This window comes from Telopea speciosissima, chromosome 4 (assembly GCF_018873765.1).
Source record: "Telopea speciosissima isolate NSW1024214 ecotype Mountain lineage chromosome 4, Tspe_v1, whole genome shotgun sequence".
NCBI lineage: Eukaryota > Viridiplantae > Streptophyta > Magnoliopsida > Proteales > Proteaceae > Telopea > Telopea speciosissima.
The window spans coordinates 62,501,503-62,524,544 of record NC_057919.1 but is presented as its reverse complement, the minus strand read 5'-3'; the positions used below and the strand labels follow the sequence as shown (position 1 = coordinate 62,524,544).

The 23,042-nt window shown below is 38.4% G+C and overlaps 1 protein-coding gene and 2 non-coding genes across 3 annotated transcripts; all 3 read left to right on the top strand.

The window, feature by feature from the left end:
- The first annotated feature begins 8,334 nt into the window (after window positions 1-8,334).
- LOC122659517 (zinc finger protein GAI-ASSOCIATED FACTOR 1-like) lies at window positions 8,335-12,057 on the top strand. The gene is made up of 3 exons (XM_043854619.1): window positions 8,335-8,847; window positions 9,193-9,589; window positions 11,046-12,057. The coding sequence occupies exons 1-3, from the start codon at window positions 8,646-8,648 to the stop codon at window positions 12,055-12,057; spliced, it is 1,611 nt and encodes a 536-aa protein (XP_043710554.1). The 5' UTR covers window positions 8,335-8,645.
- Window positions 12,058-22,430: 10,373 nt separating this feature from the next.
- On the top strand, window positions 22,431-22,530 carry LOC122660671. The gene has a single exon (XR_006332773.1). It is a non-coding gene; the product is annotated as a small nucleolar RNA R41 (small nucleolar RNA).
- Window positions 22,531-22,637: 107 nt separating this feature from the next.
- LOC122660678 lies at window positions 22,638-22,715 on the top strand. The gene has a single exon (XR_006332779.1). It is a non-coding gene; the product is annotated as a small nucleolar RNA Z155 (small nucleolar RNA).
- Window positions 22,716-23,042: the final 327 nt, after the last annotated feature.

Below are 23,042 nucleotides of genomic sequence, written 5' to 3'. Positions count from 1 at the left end.
TCGAAAAAAATTGCGATATATTGATACTAAAATTCCGCAAAAACCCTTTTTTTTTGGTAAACAAAAAAATATTCGGATTCGGGAATTATTCAGCGAATTAAACAACTAAACTTATGATTGTCTAAAAAAAATTAAAAATTAATTATTCAGTATGTAATTCTTGGTTAGAAGTCTCTTTTTTTTTTTTTTGAATAGAAATTCTTGGTTAGAACTTAGTATTCAGTAGCAAAAAAAAAAAAAAAAATGGTCGAGTAACTGTAACTTTTTTTTTTGTTGATGGTTTAAAACCATAGAATCAATGACTCAATAAAATATCCATGATCAATTCAAAAGGTCTCAACTTGAACTTTATGTAAAAAAAATGACCTAATGTTTTAATCACAATCATATAGTCAAGGCTTATCCAGTAAAAAATTATATAGTCAAGAACAGCATGTCATTTGAAAGTTTAACTTGAGATCCTTATAGGGAGATCCTATTGGTTATGATTTTTAATTCTTGTTATGTTTTTTAATTAATGAAACAAATGTTATCCCAATTTTTATATTATTTATATATTGTGTACATATGATAATTGGTTGATAATAGTAAATATGTACTACAAATATTAAAAATAACGTCCCAATTTTTTGTCCGAATTATTATTTTTTAAACGAATAATTCTCGAATCCAACTTTGAATCCAAATTTTATTTTGTCCACTTCTTTGACCACTTTTTGACCAAATTCTTAAATTAAAAAAATGAATTATTTCAAATAATTCTCCGTTTGAATAATTCCCGAATCCGAATTTGCTAACTAGGTGTGGGAACACGGCAATTAACAAGTGAACTATAATAGGTGTAATGGATGGTACAAATTTTAAACTTGGTACAAAATTACAAACCGACGATCAAATAAAACGATAAAAAAAAAACAAAGAACGGTAAACAACGGGAAACAAACGAAATAGGTTTTAATGTTTATATTTATAAAAAAAATTGGAACCAAAAAAATGGCACTAATCTCATATAAATTGGCCTCCTTTTTAATATTCAATAAATTTTTATTAAAAAAAATCTCATATAAATTGAGAAATTTTTATTTGAAATACATGTTTCTTTCTAATGTTCAAAATAACTGTAACATCCAACTTTAATCCATATATATGCCACAACCCATTGGAAGTTCCAAGACATGTCATCTAATATCATCCAATATCAATTCCCAATTCATACATTATAACGTCCAAAGTTGAGCAATGTGCTTTGGCTATGGTGTTACTGTTGTCAACATAACCAACACACTTATGAAGTGATGCATGTATAGTTGGAGTTAGGCGTCATCGCTTTAGAAGCCCTTTTAGTAGATGCATCGGTTTCATTGTAGCTCAATTTCAAGATACATGCATTGACCTTGAGTTAAAGGTGATATCATGAGAAATGTAGCCCTTCAAGTCATCTTTACGTCAGTGAAAGAATTAGGTCGATCAGAGAGAGAGCGAGTGAGAGAGAGAGAGAGAAAGTTGATTAATTAAGTAAGATATTGTTCAACAAGTCCAAAGTCTTAAAAAACGCTAAAAAAAAGAGGAACATATTTTAAATGCGTTTAAAACGGGAATACTTATCGTTTCTTCTTGTATGTTTGGGAAACATACGACAAAACGTGTTTAAAACGATAAAAAAACGTGAACCAGATCCATTGTGTGTGTGTGTGAGAGAGAGAGAGAAAACCGGATACTCTCCAACGCGCTAGTGCATTTAGTGCGCATTGGATGGCTAGTGTTGTCCTTGGGGTGCATGCCAACCCGCTCAGCCATCCGATGCGCAATGGAGAGGATATGAATTCACAATTTTGGCTATAGCTAGGATTTAAAAGAATGGAATCGGGATTCAGATTGGTTCATCATGTTGCATGTTGGCCACGCATTTACTATGCTGACAAATTTTTATTGTTGGAAATATATCCATCAATTCTATGTTGTATGAATTAAATAATTTAATTTATATGGTTCAATAATGCAACTTGATAGTCTTTAGGTTTTAACCTATAATTGTTCAGGACTAGCACTACAAGAAATAAGACCAAAGTGCACTATTTGAGAACTTTTCTTGCAGTGTAAGGATCGGACTGGACTCTCCGTTTATTATGTGTACCTATGAATAAAGATTCCATGGCACAAGTGCAATTGCACATACAGTGTGTAGATTTAAACAGATCATATGAGAATTTTACATGTGTTTTTGTATGTTGATTGGAAAAGAAATTCTTGTCAATAGTATATGGATGATCTCTTGACGTGAGGGGTCCTTATCGGTGTGATTATGTATTGTGAGTTTTGATCGACCAACTATTGATGTCTCCCTTGACTATATATCGGTGTACTAGAGTTATAATGTTTGACTATATTCAAAAGAGAAGCCCAACATGGAATCTATTGTCCTTATTGGGAGAATATTAAAGAGAGAACTTCTATAATGGATTGGACAAAAATCCAATACCAATGGTATTTTGATAAAAAAAAAATTTTAACCTTTGAAAATTAATATATCTATTGATAATTATTTTATAAAATTTTTAAAAATATCTTACTGGTCTAATCGAAATTATATAATCTCTGAAAAATGAATTTACTTAGATTGGAGTTTTCTAGGAAATCCATACATGCACTATAGTCTATAATGCGATATTTTATATATATATATATATGGACTTGATGCATAATTAAGTACTTAATTTGGGTCTTCTCTCCATTGTAAAGTAGTTCTTGCCGTTTTCGGCTAAGTACATATCCCCTTTTATGTAGGGATGTAAATGGATCGGATTCGGCTCGGATAGCGCTCTATCCGCATCCGCATCCGCATCCGATTAGCTTTCGAATGGATTCAAATAGTAGTAAATGGATACGGACACGGATACGGATCGGATATTTTTTTCGTGTACATGTAAATATAGCTTTTCGAATTGCTATAGCTTATCCGTATTCGCATCCATTTAGCTTTTGGAAGGATTCGAATAATGCTAAACGGATACTGACACGGATATGAAAACGAATTTCGGCTATTCACTTACACCCCTACCTTTATGAGGGTTTTTGCACCAAAAAAATTATAAAAAAAAAAACAACTAATTAATTTGGGAAAATTTTAGTTACACCTACTTGATAGAATGACATATAAGTAAATATCACATTATGAATATGAAAATATAAGCTGGAACCCTATCACATTGCTAAAAAATGCTCACATGATCGTAATGTAATTCCAAATGTATGTAACCTGCTACTTAGCATGCCAAAATTACTATTTCCATCCCTTCCCCACGTGAGAGAGAGAGAGAGAGAGAGAGAGGGGGTAGAGTATTAGAACTTAGAAAAAGACAATGGTATGGGTCCGCAATGGTGTCAACTTAATTAAAGAGTCCATGTCGTTTTCCATGCTTTTTCTCTAGGGCGGCAATCCGGTGTTTGCAGCCCAATAACACAATACAAGCCACCACACCAACGGAAGTATGGATAATAGAATTAATTATTCACATAATAAGACCTACATGGTCAGACTAGAAAAGATAAAAATAGGAGAAATAGTACTCTGGCATCATAAGAAAGTATTTTTTTTAAAATATATACAGGGAAAAAGAATGCTAATCAGTCACGTGGTTACTGTACCTAGGCACAGGATCATGCGAAAGGACCATTAAACCCCCAGTGAAATTGAAAAGCTCATACAAGTCAATGCCTCTGCACATTCTCTCCTTGGCTCCCCTCGTAGGTCAGGGGCTATACGACTAGTTAGCGTTATATATATAAGACTCTCTAAGCCTAAGGCATATATTGCGTTTGCTTAATTTTTTTTGCATTTCATTAATAAATGAATAAACAATGTTTATGTGAGAGGGTGAAGAGTTTCTGCTTTCAGAGAGAACCCTGTCCCTATATATAGGATTTTCTTATTAATTCCCTCAAGGTGTCAAATAATTTATAACTTTATTTTTATGTCATTTTAGTATGATAAATAATTTTTTTGAATGTGGGTAATGGAGTCCTTTCATGTATACTAAAAAAATATACATGACAATGACATCTTTTGATAATGACATAATGATACGTTACTTTCAATTTATTTTTGAAAATCCTTTTTATATCTTTCTAACAACTTTTGGGAATAAGACAATGGACAATTAAGAAGTGTCACACACACACACACACACACACACACACACACACACACACACTTACACTTGTAAGGCATTGCATCGTTTCTCACACACACACACTTACACTTGTAAGGCATTGCATCGTTTCTTGCTGTTTAGGCAATCAGACCCTTAGGCGAGGTGCATGGACACGTTTCTATTCGATCAGTCAATTACTGATCCATAATCGGGCTCAAGTGACTGGGCTTTAAACAAGCTAATTGATTAATTGGGTTATAAATAGTCCTTAAACTAGTCATAAACGGGATATAATTGGGCTAAATTGGCTGAAATTGATTAATCGGATTATAAATAATCGGTTATCGATAGGTTGCAGTCTTTGGTTGATCCCGATCGAGCAATCATCAGGCTACTGCCTTACATCGAAAATGTCCAATTATTAATGGTCAATGTTCCAGCCCAACATGTTTAGTAATTAATCGAGCCAGTCTCAACCTTCAGCCGATTAGTTCAGGTCGAATCTACTAGTGCAGTTCAAGTTTTAACACCCCTAATGAAGTCCACCCTGACATTCTTTCTCTTGTTCTACCCAATGGAATGATACCATTTTCTACACTGCTATTGGAGTGGTGTGCAGATTCCTCCCCACACTAGCATTGTGGGAAACCCTCTCCATAAATATATCCATATTCATCCAATCTATTTTCTTCTTTTTATTTTCAATTATTATTTTTTACTCGTCCAAATTTAAACAATTTTATAACCCATCAACACGCATATGAACAAATGTGCCACGTCATCCACTATCTGATCAACCTTCACCGTCTCTATTGATTTTAAAAAAGGGGAAAATATTAAAGAAAAACAAAGCATAGAATCTATCAAAACTCGACGTGATGGAGTACCTAAAAAAGAATCTTCATGCAATGACATAATCACCCCTATGATTGTCTTGAATATTGGATGTCTACCCTTACGTTTAGTTGTTCACGTAAGGGTATCAATTTAAAACCGAAACCGGTCGTGTAAAACCGAATTGAAGTAAATGGATTCGGTTGTAGTTTCAACTGGAATCTTCTTTAGGTTTGGTTTGATGTCTAAAATCGTTAAATCGAATCGAATTACCTGTTTTCAAATCGAATAAGGAACCGTATGAAATTATATATTTTTTTAAAAGTTTTTAATCAAATGTGGATGATAAATTCTTTTCCATTTTAGTGTTTTGAGAAAAATTTGATGGACTATAATCCTAATAGATAAGGATTTTTTTTAGCGAACATGTAAAAAAGTTAGCCTAGCTAAATACAAAATCGAATAAAAACCTAAACCGAATCGAACTGAGTCAATTCAATTGCAATTTTAAAAATGTATTGCTATTTTTGGTTTGGTTCGATTTTATTTTTTACATTTTGTTTCTTAAATCGAATCGAAACGAAAACCGAAATCGAACCAATTCACTCTCTTTCGTTTATGGGACTACGGGTAAGGGTGTCAAAATCAAACCGAAACTGTTTATCGAAACAAATTCAAAAACATTAAATAAACGGTTTGATTATGGTTTGAGAATTGATGCTGTTTAGTTAAACGGTTTGAACCAAATCGAATCCCTTAACCGAATAAATCGTTTAACACTCTTAATCTACATAAATGTGTCAAAATCAAAGAAACTATTTATCGAACCGAATCGTTTAATATCAAAACCATGAAACCGTTTAATAAATGGTTCTGTTAAGGTTTCACAATTAGTCGGGCCGTTTAACACCCTTATCTATGGGTGTAGGTGATCAGACAAATTAGGACTGGTGAGGGTACTTCAGTCATTCAGAAATTTATGGCGGCTTGTTTCGGGCGTGAAACAAAATCGTACGGTTCCAGAGGTACTTTGTGAGGATTTGGCATATTTAACGCAGGCGACATTTTTGAAAAAATGAGCAAATGAGTAAAAGTGAGACTCTTAGGGTGAGTGAATGAATATTTGAATAAAATCAGCATGGGACCTGGGAGGGCTTTACTGGCTTAGGCTTACTTTGAAAATTAAAGTAAGCCAGCCCCACACGTAAACAGACAAAACCACGACTATAAGCTCTCCTTCTCGTCTGCCAGCGATGTTTCAACTCAAAATCTCCTATTATTTTATCTGCTTCACGGCCACATTTCTATGCTGGTCTTTCCAACTCAATGACCCATCCTTTGTCTCGTGCAAGTATTGATATGTTGCCCCTCTCTCTCGGCTTGAGCTCCTCTCCAGGGAGTCCAGTACGTTCAAGGGGTATCCAGACGTTGGGTTATGTCGCACACATCTCTAGGCATGTACCGAGATGTGTGTGGCACAACCCAACCCTTGGATGCCTCTTGGACGTGCCCTAGGCGATGAGCTCTCTGGAGAAGAGCCGGACTCTCTCTCCCCTTTCGGGTAGGGAGCGACTATAGATTTACATAAATATCTACCACATGACAGATTGTATACGGGGTTAAAATTTTGTGGAGAGATGGGATAGGTACCAAGGTCTTCAATTATATGTTTAGTTTTAGTTTGAGTGAAGTTGGTCAAATGACAAAATAAAGCTTTGAAAATTCAATAAAAAAATTAAATAATTAAAAATAAAGAAAAAAGATCTCTATTTGGTGGTGTTTGACTCTGAATTTTTATGTATGATCAATCTTGACCATTCCCTAGATATCTGATGATTTGATATGTTAAATGACTCCTTTACTTGTATGACTCACAAAATTGTATATCTAAGAACAACGAGCACATGAAAGTAAAACAAGCACACACACAAGAAATGAGAGATTTACGTGATTCGGCGATACTACCTACGCCCACAGAGTAATACGATCTTCTACTAAGAACAAGAGAAGAGATACAATTCTATCATTGTAACTTGATTCTCAAACATGAGATCCTTGTACACCACTACACCACTCTCTCTCTCTCTTCACTTTTCTCACTTCGTCAATTACTCACTTTCTCTCTCTCAATCTTGATGTCTCTCCACTCCTAACTTCTCAGGTACTAAATCCTTGGAAGATACATCTCTCATTTTATAGACTCTTCCTTCACCATCTTGGAAGAGTTCATCCACTTGGAAGACTCTACATCTTCCTCTCTCTTAGAAGCCTTCACCTTCTTGAAGACTTTACTACTTGTAAGACTCTACACTTTTTTATTTTCTTGAAAGACTCTACTTTCTTAAAGACTCCACACCTTTCTCATTAAAAGATCCTAATGGATAACTCAACTAGACCATTGAACTAAATCCATCAACCGGTCTAGATAAACAATATCAAACCCAACAGTTTATTCTAAGTTCATTTACATATATGAACAATATAATTCACGAAAATCACTACACAAAATTATCAAAATGTGATACATGTGGCAAAAATGTTTTTCTGTTGTTTGTAGATACGGTAATTGAAAGATTATGCATCTTTGTCACAATCACCAATATCTCATCATAAAAAGGGGTGTAACTAGTGCACGAGGCTCCCCCGGCTGCAAGGTCTGGGGAGAGTCATAATGTACACAGCCATACCTCACTTCACAAAGAGGTTGTTTTCTGACCAATGTCTCATCATATCTCAATGAATTAATGTCTTAGTGTGATCTTGATAATCTTTAAGTTACCCAAACAATAAAATTCACTTAGTAAAATATGGGAACACGTTTTCTTGTCAGCCTAGCCAAGAAGGAAACTCTAATTGGTAGACCTAATTCTATCGTCTGCAAAATTGTATGGCTGAATTTTATTGGACACATAGACCCCATAGTCCCCTACTCACATATCAAGTTTTCGAACAAACCAAGTTTGTCACACCACACCAATCAAAATATGACCGAGAAACGATTTCTTAAAGAAAGAGAGTGTCAGTGTGGACTCACTACCCATTATGTGAGAGAGCGTGGAAAGGAATCCTCGCGACGCTTGGGTGGGAATCTCTTTCCCTAACTTCTGATTTTGTACAAGAAAATAAATAGTTTTGTATATAGTGGAATGACATAAAAGGACTCATGTCACTGTTAACGGCATTCTCCATGTTAGGGTTTCAGTCATTTTTAAGCTTACAATATATAAACAAGGAAAAAAGGATTAAATATAGAGTAGGGTGGGAATTAAGGCTGGGTGGCAATACTTTAATACTAATGAGCAAAGGAAGGGACAAATCCGTAGAGCTTGAGTGACTTGTGATCATTTATAAAATACAAAGGCAAGGGGAGACCAGGTTCCGATGTTCTTGAGCTGCAAGAGTTTCCTTTCTACTCCAGAAATGAAGGAGAATTCCCTGGTTTTTGTCTTCCTCTAGCAATGGCAAATCCCAACTTTTCTGTACACTTACAGACAAACCCAAATCCCAGTTTTCCTTTTGAGAGCACCAACAACTAAGAAATTACCAAAGAAAGAAAATTTTTTTTTCTTTTCTTTTTTGGTAGAACTTGAGAAAAGAATAGAAGAAAGAGAGAAAGAACGACAAAACTACAATAATAAGCTCAATCATTCTCTTCCTTCCATGTCAAACATCACAGGTGAAGCAGCTGGGAGCTTCTCTTCTGGCAACACAGGAGAAGAAGAGCAACAACAACAACAACAACTGGTGCAAGATCACTTCCATGGTTCTAACTCAGGACCTTCAACTACAACTAACAGCAATGGTTCTATCTCACAACAACAACCACTGGTCAAGAAGAAAAGGAATCTACCAGGAACTCCAGGCAAATCCAACTACTCCCCTGAACCTCAATTATTGCTTTCTTATACTTAAAATATTCTTTTTCTCTTTTCATAGTCTTTATCTTTGATTGGTTTTGGAGATTTCTCCTATCTAAGTGGGCCAGAACTTATCAAAGTTTTGTGTTTGATTCTTGAAGTTTTTCCTATAATTGAAATGGATTCAGATTTTTCTGGAAACTTTATTGCTTAGTGTTGATGGGTTTTGCATGTAAGCCTAGGTTATGGTGATTTTGATCTCTAATTTGAAGTCTTTAATTAAGGGTAATTAAACCTTAAAATGATGATTAATGCTAATTAGTAATTGTCATCCATGTATGTGAGTGTAGACCCAAGTGCAGAAGTGGTTGCTCTATCTCCAAAGACTCTTATGGCAACCAACAGATTTGTGTGTGAGATATGCAATAAGGGGTTCCAAAGGGATCAAAACCTGCAACTTCACAGAAGAGGTCATAATCTTCCTTGGAAGCTTAGGCAAAGAACAGCAAATGAGATAAGGAAGAGGGTGTATATATGCCCTGAGCCTACTTGTGTCCATCACAACCCATCTAGAGCATTGGGTGACCTTACTGGAATCAAGAAGCATTTCAGTAGGAAACATGGAGAGAAGAAATGGAAATGTGATAAGTGTTCTAAGAAATATGCAGTTCAATCAGATTGGAAAGCTCATTCAAAGACTTGTGGTACAAAGGAGTACAAATGTGATTGTGGAACAATCTTCTCCAGGTTTGTTATTTTCTCCTTTTCTGAATCCATTAATTTGGGTTTCTGATTCAGATTTTTTACAGTAACAGAGGTTGATCAAAGAGGGTATTTCTCATGTTCATATTAACATTAATGGAGGTTTTACTATTAACTTCAAAATAGTTCCACTTTAAGATAAGCTGTCCATTGCATGAACTGGCTGGCACACAATACTTGATTGATGAGGATTTCAAATTTTCAACACCTTGAATTATTGTCACTTATAACTTCCCAAACGTGTTAAGATTGGTGAAATGGCCGACAAAGTAATGAACTCTTTTACATCCCCTTTTGATTCCTTTCATACTTTCAATCCCTGTCTACATCAAACCCTACTAAACTCTTAAAAAGCAAACCCAAGAAATGTAATCTTATTCTCTATTCTAATTTCATCTTTTCTTCTTTCTTAAAAGACTTCCTGCATTATCTACTACTGGATTCTTTTTTTTTTGCTTCTTGCAGTACTACAACCTTCAATTAACCTATATAAACAATTTTTTTTTACCATTTCAATATGAAATGGGTGTTCTCATAATTAACTAATGGAAGAGGATTATTTGAGCAAGTGGCATAGGGGAGCGCAGCAGAACGATTTCATACATAGGAGAGCAGTCAGCTCATTTTATAGATCTGGCTCTCTCCGGCCGTGGTGGGAGCAGGAGGATCCAGCCTAGCAAAAACAGGGGGGTTTGGGTCATTTCACAGGCAGGCCTGCCTGTGAAATGACCTAAACCCCCCTGTACCCCCCTGTTTTTCTGGGTTGGATCCTCCCGCTCCCGTCAAAGCTGGAGGAGAGCCGAATACCATATCAGGTGAGAGGCAACTGCGATAAGATAAGCCCATGCTCACAATGAAGTCTCGAGTTCAAGCCTTCTGCACTCACCTCCCCCGCCCCCTTTCTATAGAGTAGGTATTGACAAAAAAAAAAGCTCATTTTTTTGTGAGTAGGAGAGAGGATGCTAGCATACCTTCCCTTGGCGGCTCAAAATAGAAAAAGTATTTCTGAGCCGTCGGAGTTTCCTATGCCACCTCACAGATAATTTTTATTTGTTTATTGCTCTTTCTTCAAAAAATAATTTAATTATTCTATAAAGGGGTTAAAAGAAACCTTACCCTTAAAAAATATAAAAAAAGATGCATGGACTTCCATGGACTTACAAGGCCACAAAGGACCACATCCCAATGCACTTTCATATTCTTTAATTTTTTGTATTTTATTTATCTAACTCCTCCTGTGAGAGAGAGAGGTTAGTGGAAATTTTCAGGCCACACAGTGGATTCAGGATCAGGCTGGTAGAACCCTTAAAATATAACCCAATTGTAAAACATTATTATTACTACCACTACAGTACAGAGAGATCAGAATCAGTTATTTTTCTATGAGTATCTTTATGTGTTCTCTGTTCTTGAAAGTGTTTCTTCTTCTTTGTGTATGCAGAAGAGATAGCTTCATCACTCACAGGGCTTTCTGTGATGCCCTAACAGAAGAAAACAGTAAAGGAAGTCATGGGCTCACCTCAACCTTTGGAGGGAACTTACATGGTCAAGTTTCAGAGCTCATACCATCATTGCCTGTCACCAATATATCAATAGGAATACATGAATTCAGCCACCAGGAAACCAAGAACCCATCAATGATCAAGTCTCTCCCACAGGATCTCATGTCAATGCAAGTAAAGTCTCAGAGCATGACAGGAGGAATTTTCTCGAACAGCTCAAGCTCACTCTTTGGTGTCCCAAGAAATAACATATCTTCACCTTCCTCTTGCCTTCAGCTCAGTGCCAACAGCTCATCGAGCTTTAATGGCCTTCACAGCAGTACTAAAATGAACCAACAACTGGCCGGTTCGACGTCGTCGTCGGCCCACTTGTCTGCAACTGCATTGTTGCAGAAAGCAGCTCAAATGGGTGCAACTACAAGTAATAACATTAGCTCTCCTATGATGAAAAAGAGCTCGGTTACAGCCATGGCAGGGCCTGATCAGATCTCAGGCATTAGAACAACATCATTTGGAGGAGGAATTTCTCAGCAACACATACAACCACAATTAATAGACCATTCATCACAACTAGTTGGGATGGATGGTGGAGGATTCACAAACCACTTCTTGCAGAAAGCCCCAGATCAGATTTCTAGGGCAAATGAAATGGGAATGTTCTCTGAGATGTTTACAGGTGCAGGTAATCAAAACCATGGAAGGAATTGTAATTCAGGGTTAGGGATGCCAAACAATGGACAGAATCCGGCAGGAGCATCCACGTCGAGCTTCGGAGGGACCAGAGGAGGGGATGATATGATGACTGTGGATTTCTTGGGGATTGGTGGATCTAGGTCAGTAAATTTGCATGAACAACAACTGAGTCAGAAAAGATTGCAAGAATTGAATCCTTTCCAAGAACAGATATCACATGGACAAGAAGACATGGAGAAATCATTGTGGGATATTTGATTGTATGATCTTTATGAGCTTTCCAATGATTTCAATCATGCAAGGAAGGAGGAAGCACTCAAAAAGAGTGTAATTAAGGAAGTAATGAGGGCCTGCCTTGGTTGCAGGGAAGACAAGATATTTTTAGTTAGTTTTAGTATATGGTTGACCTTAAGAATGAAGCAAAAGACCAACTCCACTCCATCTATTTTTGAGGAGTGGGTGGGAATACTTTCTTGCATTTTAGAAAGAAAACAATATTTCAGTCTTGCATGGTCATTTGGCATTTGATGGGCCCAGCCCAGCTCAAGTTTAACCTTCAAAACTATTACATACTTATTTGGGAAAATGATTTACACACTAATGGGGTATAATAGAATCTTATATGTTAGCATTGTATTGATCATCGGATGGGACGGAAGGCATCTCAGCCACTCATTCTTGCTATTGTTGTATTACCTGCATCCCCTCTTCCCATCCCCTTTCTCTCCATCTGATCTGGCTCCCCCTCCCTCTCCTTATAGCCACCTCTCTTTGCCCTTTGTCAAATTGCAACATTTCCCATGTCGCCTTGATTCGAAGAGGATTCTCAGGATGATCTTCTCCATCTAGGGTTGAGTGATGGCACATTTTATCATTTTAGACAAGTGCCACTTAGTGCCGGTGATGGATCTTCTCAAACTTCTTCTCCATTGCCAATAATTGCATAGAACTGAGAAGAACTCAAAGGAGTTTAGCAACTTCTAGTTGAGGAACAATAAAAGAGGGAGGGGAAAATGAGGTAGGAGAGAGATTGAGATATTTTATGTTGCAAAGATCCTCAGAGATCAATCTGGAGTGCCAAGTAGGAGGCTAGGGTATTGTGGCAGAGAAAGGCAAAGGTGGCTAGGGTGAGGGAGATCGATAAAGGGTGGCAGGGAGGCAGTGGGAGGTGGGAGGTGGTTGGGTGGGGTTCAAGGGGTGGGCACAAGAGTTTTGGAAGAGGGTAGTTGCAAGGGTTGTGTGGGTCGCGAAAGGGAGAGTTGGAGGAGTTGCTCTGTTCGGAATCTGTTGAAACCCAAGATTAGAACCTTGTTGAGTGAGATGATTATCCAGAGATAAGGCTCTTACGTAGCGCAAAGAGATAACAAATGATGATCCTAGCACTATCAAAGAAAGCAAGGAGAGGGTCTCTATTAATAGACATTTTTGCTTCATTGGATAACTAGGAGATAATATTTTTTTCATCCCCTTACACACGATAGTCTTCGGAAGCTCTTCCACTTCTGTTGGAAGAGATGTAGAGAGGGGGAGTCCTGACGTAGCTCATGGGTTGCAGTAGCAGTGAGTTTTAGTGGTAGAGGAGGGAAGTATTGGTGGTTCGTAGACTCTGGTGGTAGCGGGAAGCTCGATCACGGTCATGGTTGGGTGCACAGCGGTGGATCGTGTATGGGTGATGTAGGGCAATGGCAATAGAAGATTGAGATGCTTCCCACATCACCAACACTGAGTTCCATTACACAATGCTAGTGTGTAGATCCATCCCCCTTCCAATTTAATTAACGGGATAAAAACGGGCACATGAGTTCCTAATACACACCCCTTACATCCTTCTCTGGTCTCTCCTCATTTAATGTGTCGGTCCTATATATGGTTTGTAATCCATCAAAACCCCTTCTCCCTCTCTCTTGCGTGCATGATACCTATATACATGGGTCGTGTGCCCATCCCTCTCCCTTAATTAACTGAAAGAGCTACGATGCAAACTTGCCAAAGACAAATCTCAAAAAAAAGGGAAGGGATATGGTTCTCTAAGCCAGTGTCATAGGGGAGCACACCAATGAAGAGTGATGAAACGATTTCTCAATTAAGGAGGAGAGAGATAATGCTACTGTGCTCTCCACAGTCGACTAAGAGAACCTTTTCCCAAAAGAGAATTAGGAAAGTGGTGAACTTACCCATTTGAGGCTTTTGTCCCCTAAATATCCAACCATATTCCAGTACCAGATGCATATTTCTACTTCCAAGAAGCTTAAGCCAGCTCCATCTAATTCTGATGAGATCCCATGTTATCTTCCAACCTACCCTAGGGGGTAGGAAGTGTTTCATATACAATGATTTAAAGCTTGGTACCAGATACATGGGATTGACTAGTAACAAGTATGACTTTGAATAGAGTTGATCAAATACCGAAGATCTTTATAGCCAATCCTATTTAGTTATCTGCCCAATTGGATCTCAGACGGTGCAACGACCAAGTGATCTAGAAAGAAAACATTAAGCCTCTCAAAAAAACCCTATCCACTCCCGTCGATAGAGAAAACCCTCACTTGCAGCGGTCTCCTATTTCAAAATTTTCACCGACAGTTGCATGACCTCCGGCTCGCGATGTAGCTACTCCGCCCCTGTGGCATGATCCTTCTCCGCCACAGTGGTGTGACCACCTCTGCCCCCGGTGGCATGTTCCATCTTCCCTTTTTTCCCCCTTTCCCTTTCTTCTCCTTCTCTCCCTGGCCCCATCTCAGATCTATATCTCACTCGCCTCATTTAATTTCTGATCTGTTTCAGATCTTGGTGCTTCGTCTCCTACTCTCACTCTCCTCTTTTAATTTCAGATATGTTCTAAAACTCCACCGTTCCCTCTCTTTCTTTTTTTTTTTGGTTCCCCTTTTCCTTCCCTTTCTTCTCCTTCTCTCGCTCGCCTCATCTCAAATACCACTCTAACCAGGGCTCTGTCTCCTACTCTCACTCTCCTTATTTCATTTCAAATCTGTTTCAGATCTTGGCACTGATGTCGGATCTTGGTAAAGTTTCCTCGGTGGGAGGCGCTAGCTAGAGATTACATAGGCAGGGAGAATGGAACCGGCGATGAAAGGGGTTCTACCGCTGCAGATGCCGGAGATCTAAAGACCTGGTTCCTAGTTACCCTACATCTCGACAATCTCTCCCTCATTTCAGTCTGTATTATCGACCCTAGCTCCTGTGTCTGGCTTCGCATTTCCATCGTCGTCATCCACAACTTCATCATTTCAGATTCTGGGCTCTCTGTGGACAACACCGAGAGGCTTCCAAACAAGGGAGCTTCAATTTTTCTTTTTTCTTTGTTTGTGTTTACAGGCGATGCCGACTCAGGTGCTGGTGGCACCGAGGTTACCATCGGCTCCGAAGCTCCAGCTGTCATTCAATCTTCACCATCCTTCTCCTGCTGTCGGACGAAGTTCCACTCGCCGATCCAGCAGATCCTTGCAGATTTGTTCGAAAGAAGGTTGTGGCAGCGATTCTGGTGGTCTTCTTGTCGTCGGTCGAAGCTCCACTCGTCGATCCAACAGACCTGTGCCGATCCGGCAAGTCTGTTTGAAAGTAGGTTGTGGCAGTGTGACGACACACGTGGGTAGTTTGGCGTTGGTCTTTTCGGCACGTATGGGCCCCCCTCTATTGATATGCCTGTGCATGCACTTAACTTTAGCTGTGTTTACGGCTTTTTATCTAGGGAAGTGGTTATGACCCATCCCCTAGTCTGGATGACCCAGTCAATGGCCTATGAGACTGGGTCAAATTCCATGCGATCCTTGGTTTTGGAATATCCATGCCTTGTGTTTATCATGTCCTCTATCTATTTTATGTTTCTCGATTTCCTTTGTTTGGCGTTGGGCGCCCATGAATGAATAACCTTCTTTCTACTCAAAAAAAAAAAATCCTATTTAGTTGGAATAAAACTAAGTTTGATTGAGTTGAGTTGTATTAGATATGGGATTTACCACGCCGACTAGGATTAATTGATCCAAACCGATCATTACCCGATCCTATGAGTCATTGGCAGGTATTGGTTGGTTCAATTTCAGCCTACGTGATATTTGAATCTATGCCCATCATGGATCAAGGAATCGATATCGGATCGTTAGAATTGCCCGATGTATATTGATATTGGTAGTCGACGAGACCGATTCTTGGTTGATCCCATACCAATGGATCGACATGGACCAAGGGTAAAAATATTTATAAAATGATTTTTATTGAAAACCAAGGTCAAATCTATTCGATACGGGTCAATCCAAATTAGTATCGACTGAGACCAATCCCACATCCAATACCGATTCCTAAAACCTTTATGCCCATACATATTCATCATCATGGTTTAGGTAGGGTTGTAGTGATGCAGACGTTTTATCCAATTCATAGAAGTTGGTACACAGTTTTGGACTTGGGAAGTTGAACCTGAGCAGTTTTGGAGTACATGGAGTGTTAATGGGCCTAAACTAATACATAAATGGGCCAAATCTTAGCTTTCTAGCTGCGGCTAGGGAGGAGCTGGGCTAAGCTGCTGCTTACCTCACCCAGCCCAAGCTTGGGCATCAAGCCAAGAGTGTATGTACATTGTACACTCTCTATACAGTATACACTGTAGGAAATCATCCCTAAATGAAGAACAAAGAACAAAAAGATTTCATTCATTTCAATTCGGTAATACTCTTGCATTAATGGTTAATCAATTGAGTATTCTTACCACACAAAAAAATCAATTGAGTATTCTATTTCTTTACGTGTAAAAATACTCTGCCGTACTGCAAGCTGTGCGCGGCGCACAACAGAGACCATGTGTGCCATGTGGCTTCTATGGTACCGCAGGATGTGCATCGTACACCCTGCAATACGACAGAGGATCCGGATTCTTTTTGGACCAAGATCCTCTGCAGTACCGGCGGGGCGATAGTGCACATCCGACGGCACAGCAGAGGCCAGGTGGCACACATGGCACACATGGCCTCTACTGTCTTTCGGATGTGCACTGCGCCCCCGCATCGCAGAGGATTTTCATGCATTCTTTTTTACAGTCTTGTATAGGGAACTGAGTTTTAAATGTATACGTAGAGAAAGCTGCGTGCATAGAAAGATGTAAGCACGGTTTGGGGAGGGATTTTTTTTCTTATTTCTTTTGCGACCAATTTTAGGGTCAAACAAAGAAGACTTAGGGAAGTACTTATCTTTAAGGACTCTGGCCCAAACTGAACAGGATCTTGGACTTGGAATAGTATTGCTAAGGTACTACCGGACCTTAAGAAAATCTCTTTCCGGCAAATTGGCAATGGGTTATCAACTTCCTGTTGGCATGACCCTTGGATTCCAGCAGAGCCAGGTAAATCTTCTCCTCAGGTTATTCATCCTTCTCCTAATTTTCATTCTGTCTATGATTTATTACTTAATAATATGTGGGATTATTCCAAGTTGATTGCTTGTTTCCACCCTTCCAATGTAAATGCAATTCTTGGAATACATGTTTCTCAACGCGAGGACTCTTGGAGGTGTACTCTAACTAAGAATGGCAGTTTCTCAACCAAGAAGGCTGCTACATTTATTACTACTTCTAACCCCCACAACTCCTCTCTCTCCAAATGGTGGATGTTTTTTTGGAAATTAAAAATTCACCCTCGATTTAAAATCTTTTTTTGGCGTGTTTTACATGCAGGGATTCCCATACGAGGCACCCTTTCACAATGTATGGCTATCGAGCCTCAATGTGTTCTTTGTGGCTCTTGTGTTGAGTCCATCCGACACCTTTTCTTATCTTGTGATTGGACTAAGCACATGTGGGCTTCTGGTCCTTTGGGTCTGAGAACTGAGCAATTATCTACTCCCTCTTTCATCGATCTTGTTACCTCCATGCGTGATTCTCCTTATCTGGACAAGGCTTCTTTAGTTTAGTTCTTTTCTGTTTTTATTATTACTTGTTATTTTATTTGGATTGTAAGAAACAAAGTTCTTATGTGCAATGCTCCAGTTGACCCTCGGATGGTCCTAAACAATGAATCAAGATGGTTATCAGATATGGATATCACCCCTCCTGAGCGGCAACTGGCTAGCTCCTCCCATTTAAAAATAAATTACCTATCTTTGACACCTCTTAATTCCAATATATCTGGTTTGTTGGTCACAGGAATTTCTGAACCAGATCTTAATTTAGCTCAGTGGGCTTATTATGTTTTGATAGATGGTCAGAGTGTCCTAACAGATGCAGGTAGATGCGCTACACAGGATAGAAGGAAGCGAAACTTGTTGCTTTGTGGGAAGGATGGCATAGAACAAGACAAGTAGGAATCGAGATTAGAGATATATGATTATGCAATAGCATACTTTTTAACTTTGTAACTTATCAATCCCCATCCCCTATATCTTTGAACATATTACCTCTCTTTGTTCACTTTGCTGAGGTAACTGAACACTTTCGTAATTTAACTTTTCACATGTATAGGGTCAGTAGCCAGGACATCCAACCATTGTAAATTTTACTTTGTAGCTTTTTCTATTTTCATCAAAAAAAAAATTATAGGAGGTCTACACCATAGCCAGTTCCTAGTATCGTTTTAACTCTCCCTATTAACTGAAGGTCCAAAATGCCCTACTAGTTTTTGACAATCCCATCATAATGAAGAGCTAGGGTGTGGAGGGAATCTCCACACCCATGATGTAGAGAAACTAGATCTGGGAAATATTTGTTCACAACCTCTCTCTCTCTCTCTCCCATTTCTTGGCGTCAATGTTTGAAGGTGGCCACAAAATTTTGCTGAGGCAAAGATTAGCACTTATAGTTAGGGATGTCAAAAATCAGCATGGATCCCTCATCTTTCTTTGGGGCCGGAACAATTGGATACCTAAAATCCACCACCCCTCTTCCATCTACCCGAATCATCATATACCACCTTTCATTTTTGTCTTTGACCTTCTCCCAAACAGAAGCTGGAATCTCCCTCTTCTTTCCTCCATTATCCCACCACACATAGCACACTTCATCACCACAATCCCTTTATCAAATAATCCTCATGAGGATTTCATTTTCTGCCCTTTTACTCAGACTAGGAATCTCACCACCAAAGTGGCAGCTAGACTTTTAGATGACCAATCATTCATTCCAAATCAGAACAATCATGTTGACCATTCTAAACCGGTCTGGAAATTGATCTGGTCTCTTAAGATACACCCAAAATTCAAGATCTTTCTCTGGAAAATTCTCAAGAATGGATTAAGTACTCGGTCTGTCCTGGCAAAATTTTTGCTCATTCATGTAAGGATGTCAAAATGGAACCGCAACCGAATATCAGAACCGAAACCGACCGTTTACGATTGAACCAAACCGCACCGCAGAAAAATTATCTAGTTTTGATTTTATAGGTTCTCTTCCCGGTTCGATTTTGATGTTCACTGCAAAATCGCGGTTCTAAACCGAATAAGAAACCGGAAAAACCGAATAGAAACCTATACCTCTTACTTTAATACTAACCCATGCATCAATTGGATTAATTAATAACATATAATTAATTTAATAAATATAATTATTGCATCAACATGAAACATAAAATAAGTAAAATTCCATGGGTTAACTATATATTATATTTGTTCAAGTATGAATTGAAAATTATAGATGATGTTAAAATGGATTAACAAAATCCTACTTTTTAATAGAAGAAATAGTTTATTCATCATGTGAGAGTGGAGAAAAAAAAAATGGAAAAACAAAGAATAGGAAAGGAAAATGACGGGTGAAGATGAAAAGTTTTTTATTTTTATCACGTAGGCATAGGAAATATGATGAGTGAGGGAGACCGGGAGAGAATGGGGAAACACGGGAATATAAAGGCCTTGAAAACCAAGGTTGTCTTCATTAGTATTTCCCAAAACGACATTACACAAACCGCATGTAAACCGGTTGTGAATCGGATAATGAAAATCGAATAGAAACCGATAAAACCAGACCGTATGCAAAACGATTCTGATTTTGACTGATTCTTATCCGGTTTGATTTTGATTTCACCTTATCAAAATATAAACCACCGCAACCGAACCGAATAACCAGAACCGCACCGTTAGACACCCTTACATTCATGACCTGTGCCTTTTTTGTAAATCCCACAGTGAAACACCATGGCACTTATTCCTTTCTTGTGATTTCTCTAAACATGCACATTTGGTCTGTTGGACCACTGGGTCTGCGGACTGAAGCTTTAATGGCAGATTCGTTTCTCCATCTCTTTCTTTCTTTCAAAATCACACCCCCACTGTCTTCCTTCGATCTTAAATTCATGATGGCCATTTTTTCTATCACTTGCTACTTCATTTGGAATGAAAGGAACAAATGTTGGGTATCCAATTCCTCTCCAAACCCCACCCCAGTTATTACCAACATCCAACACTGGATAGGTGACCTACATCTCATCCCTCATGAATTCCAAATTCCATATGAACCACAACCCCCCCTCCCCTCCACTCAAACTATTGCATCTTTGACAAATATCTTTAACTTCACCACTCTTGATTCATTGACTGTTATTTGTGATGGGAGTTTCCAAAATGAAACAAGGAATGCAGGTTGGACAGCAATTTTAATAAGAAACAAACAGGTTTTATGCTCTTGTTCTGATTTTGGTTTTGCATGATCAGCACAAGAAGTAGAGGCAAAAGGACTTCTACTTGGACTACAACAAATAGGCCAAATTGCAAGGCATCACGCTCAACATCTAGTCTGATTGCCATGAACTGATACAATGGCTCACTCAGTCTACAATGCAATGGCCAGGGGAATTGTTTTCTGTCTCGTGGGATATTAAGCATATTTTGAATTCCTTTCCAAATTTTTGTATCTCTAAAAAGGACAGATGTGTTATTCAGCCAGCTCACGAGTTGGCAACCAAAGCTAGATACTCTTAAGACTAATATGTACTTATCTCCTACTTCTCTTTAATTTATATGGGAAAGGTATTCATATACAGAAGATTCTCCCATCTAGTCCATCAAATAAGGGGTCTTAAGGGTTTATATGACATTTCAGATGGACATAAATGCCAATCTGACTGCATTTAATGCAAGTCGTGTACATACACGACCGTACAAGAAAACTTTTGCCAATTTATATATCTCTTTATCAAAAAAAAAAACTTACAGTTTGACTTCAGTTCTAGTTTTTTACAAATTTTTTTATTCGGTTGGATCTCAATCTAAAACAATTAGATCAATCGAAACTGGAAAAATCAGCCAAAAAATTATTGGATTTGATATTTCATAATATTTTTGGGTAACCGAGTGCTAACGGGACGTGGAGCTCTTGCACCAGTGTTGTAGCCAATGATTATGCGCACAAAGACATTGGTTTGGATGCGATTTTCGATTTCACTAGGGGCTAAACGGTCTTTTTGCGCACAAATGCATTAGTTTTTGTCAAGGCGGAGGAACCATTCTAACCATGCGATTGGTTAATGTTCTTTTTCCAATATTTTTAAAGGAAAAGATCTTTGCTTAGTGGCACCCCCTACGCCCTCTCACAAGGCACAATGAAATGACAAACATATCCCCTGGGTAGATATCTAGGAGTAAAGGTGTCAATTGGGTGGCTCGACTTTCGGTTTTAGTGTGAGTTTCAGAGAAATCAAAACCGGACCAATAAGGACTTTCATTTCAGTTCAGGTTGGACTCGGGTTCAATTCGATTTGTGATAACAGTTTCAATTCAGGTCGCTTGGTTTGAAAACTGGTTATAAACTGGTTTTGGATAGGGGTCGGTTTCAAAACGGATTGTTGAAAAGGATCTCCCATTCTTCCTTCAAATATTCTACTGTATTTTTTCCCTTCTTCTTTCGATACTCATTGTTTTAAATCCGTGTCGGTTCTTTGCTCCTTGGGAGATTTGGCTCCTGTCCTACAGTGGCGGGAGCATCCAGCCGGACCAGCCCAGCTAAACAACACCAAAAACAGGGGTGGGGTGGTCATTTCACAGGTGGGTCCCACCTGGGCTCCACATGTGAAATGACCACCCCACCCTCGGTTTTTAGGGCGGATCAACTACCCACATGGGGATGGGTGGGGACAGATCTGACCCCTCCATGGGGCATGGGTCCCACACCCCATGGAGGGTTCAGATCTGTCCCCACCCGTCCCCATGTGGGTAGCAGATCTGAACTCGTTTTAAGGTGGTTTTGCTGAGTTGGATGCTCTAGCTCCCGCCACTGCAGGACAGGAGCCGGATCCGCAAAGAACACCTTTAATAAAATTGTAATTACAGAAAAATAACAGGGGTAATTTGGGTATTATGATTATGAGAAAAGGAAAACCCTAACCCTAACTCGTCTGTTCCGTGCGGCTGTGCCTCGTTCAAGCAGAAATATTTTATCAATCCATCTATATAAAGAATAGAAGACTCAGAGATGCAAAATCGTTAGCGAAGTCTACCGAAGGTTTGGTTGCAGGAGTTTTATGTCTGTATCCTGTATGTATGGTCCATAGAAACTCAGGCATTCTGTTTACTTTGTGTCTATCTTCTTCTGTTTTTCAGTAACCACTCGTGAACCCTAGTAACGATGTGAATTTTGATCTTTTTTTCTTTTTTTTTGGTTGTTGTTGTTGTTGTTGTTGTTGTTGTTGTATGATAAAGAAAAGGAGGCTGTGATGTTGAGAACTACCTATTTTCTGAAGGGAATGTAAAAGTTTCTCTTCTGATTATAAATCAAACCAATGGATCCTTCTGAGCCCTCCTTATCGATCATCGATCATCTCTCCCTTCTTCTATTTTTCAGTTTTTCATTTCTCATCTCTCTTTTAGTTTTAGTTTTGTTTTTTTTTTTTTTTTGATTCGTAAGGTTCCGTTGAAGTGATGATAAAGTGATTCGGAAATTTACAAAATGTCGATTATTATATCAGACTACAATTATCTGATCAACGGCATCATTCATACATATTTTCAAAAAGCTTCTTCGCTTTCTTTTCTCAATATGTAGGTGTTAGAATCGATTCTGCATTGGTTTTTCATTTTTTTTTTTTTTTTTTTTTTGAATATTTTCTGAATCCCGAAGATAAAATCTCGAAGCAATCACTGCCGAGAAGAAAGAAGAATAACAACACCTAGAACTCTCAAGTTAATGTCATTTTCATTTTCTTTTCATTTTGTTCATTTTTTTCATTTGTACTCAATTTTCTTCACCCACCTACCACTTTTGATTTTTTTGAAAAGAAAAAAGTCTACTATTTCACCTTAATGTTATTTTCTTT